This window comes from Halictus rubicundus, unplaced genomic scaffold (genome assembly GCF_050948215.1).
Source record: "Halictus rubicundus isolate RS-2024b unplaced genomic scaffold, iyHalRubi1_principal scaffold0072, whole genome shotgun sequence".
Taxonomy (NCBI): Eukaryota; Metazoa; Arthropoda; class Insecta; order Hymenoptera; family Halictidae; genus Halictus; species Halictus rubicundus.
Genome location: NW_027488613.1, coordinates 496022 through 501749, shown reverse-complemented (window position 1 = coordinate 501749; position 5728 = coordinate 496022). Strand labels below are relative to the sequence as shown.

Genomic DNA, 5728 nt, shown 5'->3' with positions numbered 1-5728 from the left:
GCGATTACTGACTCTGATTCTGAAGCTGACTTTTTCGGATGCGAACTTTGCCGATTCTGCCGCTCTGCTCCGAGGCCCGCTTACTCGTCACCTCGTTGGTGACGCGATTTTTTGGCCATGGGCCCGTTTTCGGGGGAAGAAGCATCCCCATTCGTTGATTTGACTTGAGGGTGGAGGTTCTTCTGAAACAGCCCTCACCGGTGGAGGAGGAAGTCCCCACCTCAAGTCACTAAGGGAGAATTCCCAAAATGCGCGATTTATGGGACCCCGGAGCAGCGCGACGAAGGCCTAAGTGGCCCATGTACGCCGTGCTAGCCAAGTGGCTAGCAGCTAATTTATTGCCCCGTGGCCGAGGTCCGGTGACGAAGACCGAGGGCTGGAAAAAATGTGCGTTTACTGTCTCTGGTTTTCGTCCGTTTGACGAAACCCAAAGACACGGTTATTGTGGTTGTAGCGCAACCCGAGCGTGCCTCGCGTCGTGCGGAAGAGGATTTAGGACCCCTTGTCCGCCGCGTGTAGTGGGCCATAAGGCCCGCTGTGTCCGAATCCGGAACCCTCAAGTACCTCGCGGACGGTACACGGTATGAGGGTCGCAAGGATTGACTTATGGCCACTTTTCCAATGCCATCAGCTCGAATCCTCAAGCGCCTCGCGTGCGGCAACTCAAGGATTAGCATTCTTCGTGATTAGTCGAAGGACGGACAAAAATCGGAAAAGGGCTTTAGTCACGCATGTGTATTTTTTGGGCGAAAGAGCATGCTCCGTGCAGCTGTAACATCCTCGCTTGCGTTACGGCCGGAAATGCGAGGATTCACGGTACTTTTGTCTGCAAGGGATCGAACATGCTCCCCCCGTTGAATGGCACTGTCATTCAATAGCGACAGTATGCGCGATTTGAAATTATAATGGCAGGAACGGAATTGCCCGGTAAAATAAGCGCGAAGTAATCGAAACGTAATATGCTAGGACTATATATAGATATATACATATAAGAAAAAGAACACACACAAAAAAATAAACATAATGAAGTCAACGCGAATATGACTATATCGATAGTAACAAAAAATATAACTTACGCAAATTAACTATATGAAGAATAGAACGCGATAAGGTGACAGAATTAGGTCTCGATGGGAAGAGGCGCGAGTTTCTTAACATTACGTTTGCACAAGCCGTTTACTGTCTTAACGGTAACTGCGCGAATGATGTCATCTTGGCCCGGATGAACTTCCACGATGCGTCCGAGACTCCAATGGGATGGTGGAAGGTGATCGTCCTTCAAGATGACGATGGTTCCCTTGTTCATCTCGTGGGATCCTTTGGTCCATTTTGCGCGTACATTCAGGTGGTTTATGTATTCTTTGGACCACCTGATCCAGAAGTCGTGTTTCACCTTCTGGATGTGTTGCCATTTGGACAACCGATTGCTGGAGGTCTCGTTGAAATTGACCTCGGGTAAGCTTGTCATTGCGGAACCAATCAAAAAATGGCCGGGAGTGAGAGCTTGTGGATCGTTGGGATCGGACGAGAGTGGAGTCAACGGGCGGGAATTAAGGATTGCCTCGATTTCCGTTACAAATGTTGCGAATTGCTCATAGGTGAAAAGTTCATCGCCGACTACGCGTTTCAGATGATGTTTGAATGACTTGACCGCAGCCTCCCAGAGCCCGCCGAAATGTGGCGACAAAGCTGGCATGAAGTGCCACGAGATCTCTTTGTCCTCAAGAAATCGACGAACTCTTTTATCCTCGCGCAGGACTCTGGAGAGCTCGGTCAAGTCATTATTGGCACCGACGAAATTGGTACCATTGTCGGAATATATGTTTTTGCATATTCCGCGGCGCGCGATAAAACGTTTCAATGCAGCGACGAAGGCTTCGGTGGTCATATCGCTAACCACCTCGAGGTGTATGGCCTTAGTGGAGAAACAAATAAAAACGGCAACGTAGACCTTTATTTTAGCGCGATTACGGAATTTGCGTTCCTTAATAAAAAATGGGCCGCAGTAATCCACCCCGATGTTGGTGAATGGTCGAGTTTCGGTGACTCTGTCTGCTGGTAAATTACCCATTGTGTATCTTGTCGTAGGTGGATTAACGCGGAAACACTTCACGCAATTTCGCAATATTTTGCGTGTTGTGTTTTTTCCATCGATCGGCCAATATTGTTGTCTGACATTGTACAATGTGGATGTCAGACCCGAATGATGATGTTCGATGTGTGCGTTATGAATGATGAGATTAGTGACGCTATTGTTTTTCGGCAAGAGTATCGGATGTTTCGTTTGGTATGAGAATTTGGAATTTTGGAGACGACCTCCGACGCGTAATATGCCTTTCTCATCGAGAAAGGGACTCAAACAAAGCAATTTGCTTTTGGATGGTAATTCGCTTCCAGTTTTCAGTGCGTGTATTTCCTCCGAAAATGAATGTTGTTGAATTAACGTGAGAATTCTTTCATTTGCGAGGTGTATTTCCTCTACCGAAAGCGGTCCGATACAGCGATTTCTATTTGTAAACCGTAGACAATAGGCGATTACCCTACGCAGACGCTTGATACAGGAAAATCTCTGTAAGATTTCATTGGCGTTTATGACGGACGAAGCAAAACAAGTGACTTTGCGTAATTCGGGAATTTCCTTGGGAGATTCAAAGCGCGATTCTGGCCAAACTGATTCGTCGAGTCCGAGCCAATCCGGACCGAATTGCCAAAAACTATTGTCGATTAATTCCTTGGCCGTGATACCGCGTGACAATAAATCCGCGGGATTATCGGAAGTGCGAACATGTCGCCAATTCTTTATGCGCGTTTTGCGTTGTATTTCCGCGACGCGATTCGCCACGAAAGTTTTCAAGGTGCTAGGTGATTTGGCTAACCAATGCAGAACGATAGTCGAATCGGTCCAGAACGTTGTTTTGGATATGGTGTGCGTGAGTGATTCCCGCACTGAGCAATATAATGTCGCGAGTAGGTTCGCTCCGCAGAGCTCAAGACGAGCTAGACTGATGGTTTTTAACGGCGCGACTCTAGATTTTGCGCAAAGCAGCTGCGTTTTGATTTTTCCGGACTGGTTGATGGTGCGAATGTAAATACAAGCTCCGTAAGCGCGTTCACTAGCATCGCAAAATCCATGTAATTCGATGCTCTTTACGGAGCGTTGCGTTATATGTCTGTTGAATTTGACCTTTTCCAATAATTTGAGATTGTTGCGATAGTTTTGCCACTCGTTTTGTACATTCATGGGCAGCGATTCGTCCCAGTCAATCTTTAATTGCCACAGGCGTTGCATGATAATTTTTGCTGTGACGGTTACTGGACCGAGAAGACCCAAGGGGTCAAATATTTTTGCGATAGTCGACAGAATTGCGCGTTTCGTAGGTGAGTTTGGCGAATTTATGTTGACTGAGTAGTGAATAGTGTCGTTGCGCGGATCCCAGGCTACTCCCAAAGTTTTGACGGTCGCGTCCCCGAAGAATTTTGGGTGTATCTGGTCGTCTGTAAGACCGGATAACAATTGTGGATCATTCGAGACCCACTGACGGATGTTTAGTTCCCCTTTGTTTAACAAAGTGATGATTTGATCGCGTAATTTGATGGCGTCGCGGTATGTGGCGGCACCGGTCAAGAGATCATCCACATAGATGTCTCTTTTAATGACTTCGGATGCCGCTTTATAATTTTGCGATTCATCGTCTGCAAGTTGCTGCAGACATCGTGTGGCTAGATAAGGCGCGGAAGACAGACCAAATGTGACTGTGTTTAGTTGAAAGGTTGAAATTTCGTTTTGCGCGTTTCGCCAAAGAATTCTTTGGTACGGTCTGTCTTCTTCTCGGACGAGAAATTGCCGGTACATTTTCTCGATATCGCCGGTAAGCACAAACGGATGCATTCGGAAGCGTAATAACAGACCGAAGATATCGTCCTGTATTGTAGGACCGGTCAAAAGCGCGTCATTAAGTGACACTCCCGAACTTGATTTTGCCGATCCATCGAATACAACTCGAACCTTTGTGGTTGAGCTGGAGGGTTTGATGACGGCGTGATGCGGTAGGTAGAATCCCTCTGAATTTGCAGGTGATTCTGTTTGAGTTAGATGTCCTAACTCTAGGTATTCGTTTAATACCTTCGCGTATTCCGCCTGCAATTCCGGATTGGTAACGAATCGCCTTTCGAGGGAATGAAATCGTTTCAATGCGCGCGTATAAGTTTCGCCTAGAATTGCTTTTTTCTCGTTAAAAGGGAGCGCGACGACGTATCTCCCTGTTGCGGTACGTGAAACAGTGCGTTTAAAATGGGATTCACAGGCTTCCTCCTCCGGTGTGAGGTGAGAATGCTGTGGCCCTTCCTCGACTTCCCAAAATTTCTTTAGATCGAACTCGGCGTTGTTAAACAAGGTTGTGCGCGAATTTTTGCGGGAAGTGGTCGGTGCACTCCCCCCGATGATCCAACCAAACTGTGATTTTTGTAAAACTAGGTCAGAATCATTCCGAGCAGATAAATTAATTTGACCGATGCTGAAGCACGAGAGTGTCGGTCCCGTACCGATCAGCATGTCGACTGGTGCCGGTTTGTGGAAGTGAGGATCGGCTAATTTTATGTTGTGTGGTATTTGTACCCTTGTGCGATCGATTTGACAATCGGGCAATTGGCCCGCGATTCGTGGTATCACAAAGAATTCCAATGTGCGGTTGAAGTTATTTTGTCTCGAAACTATCTTCGCCTTGACAAGCCGATTCGTTACCGTGTTTAACTCATTTAGCGCCTCGATCGTTACACTTTGTTCGCGCGTTGGTAATCTTAATTTTTTGACCAAACTTTCGGTGATGAAATTCGCGTTTGAACAGGTATCCAGCAAAGTTCTGCACTCGACAGGGTTTTTGTCTAGATCCATTGCGTTGACTATGGCTGTAGCCATTAAACCGTGAGTTGATCCGTCTGTAATTAGTGAGGTGATCTGATTATTTAATTGGTGTGTAACGTCGAAGCGCGTAGTAAGTCAGGATTCGTTGGTCTGTGTGGTTTCTGCGTTTGTTTCGGGATTTGACCGTTCGTGTTTACGCTCCCGATGCAGTCGCGTATTGTGCGGCGCGTTGCATTTTTTGCACCTGCCCCCGTAGCAGGTATCATGCGAATGACCCGGTTTCAGGCAATTTAGGCATAGCTTAGCCTTGCGTGCTAGTTCGATGCGTTTTTCAACCGATCCGTCTAAAAATGTTTTGCATTGGAAAGCCGCGTGATTTCCCGTCTTGCAGATATCACATGATGGTGATCGCTGCTCGGTTACGAAAACTTGCCGACGATTCGACATTGGCGACGATGGTGGAGACGGACGTTTATTGTGCCAGCGGTTATTGGCCTTGGCGCGATTATTATATTGCGGTTTAATGGGTGAGGAATATTGCGTCGGATTTATGTTCGATACTGATTCATAATCTTTACACTTATGCGATGACATGTGTAAAAATTTGAAAATGTCGTTAATTTTGGGCATTTGGGTATCGGCTAACGTGCGTTCCCACGTTTTCCTGGTATCCTTGCCCATTCGCGAAATGACGATGCTCGTAAGGAGATCGTTTGCAATATCCTCCCAACTTCGACCTAAGGCTTGTAGCGATCTTATGTGTAATTGCATGTAATTCACTATATCTCGGATCGCCTCGGATGACACGTTTGGCATCGCTGGTGTATCGCGTAAAAGTGCCGCGTGTCGAAGAACCAAAGCGCGTTT

At 46.8% G+C, this 5728-nt stretch overlaps 1 protein-coding gene across 1 annotated transcript; it reads right to left on the bottom strand.

Moving 5' to 3' along the window:
* Positions 1–1120: 1120 nt before the first annotated feature.
* LOC143363614 (uncharacterized) lies at positions 1121–4891 on the bottom strand. Its single transcript, XM_076804178.1, has 3 exons — positions 4543–4891; positions 2877–4080; positions 1121–2249 (listed from the first exon to the last, which is right to left on the bottom strand). The coding sequence occupies exons 1-3, from the start codon at positions 4889–4891 to the stop codon at positions 1121–1123; spliced, it is 2682 nt and encodes an 893-aa protein (XP_076660293.1).
* Positions 4892–5728: the final 837 nt, after the last annotated feature.

Excerpts from the sequence above, each read along its gene's own strand:
- LOC143363614 (XM_076804178.1), bottom strand. The coding sequence starts at position 4,891 with ATGGATCTAGACAAAAACCCTGTCGAGTGCAGAACTTTGCTGGATACC. Across the intron at positions 4,081-4,542 it reads ACCAGTCGACATGCTGATCG|AATCACCTGCAAATTCAGAG; the intron begins GTACGGGACCGA and ends TAACTCAAACAG. Across the intron at positions 2,250-2,876 it reads TCGACTATCGTTCTGCATTG|CGTCACTAATCTCATCATTC; the intron begins GTTAGCCAAATC and ends GAAAAACAATAG.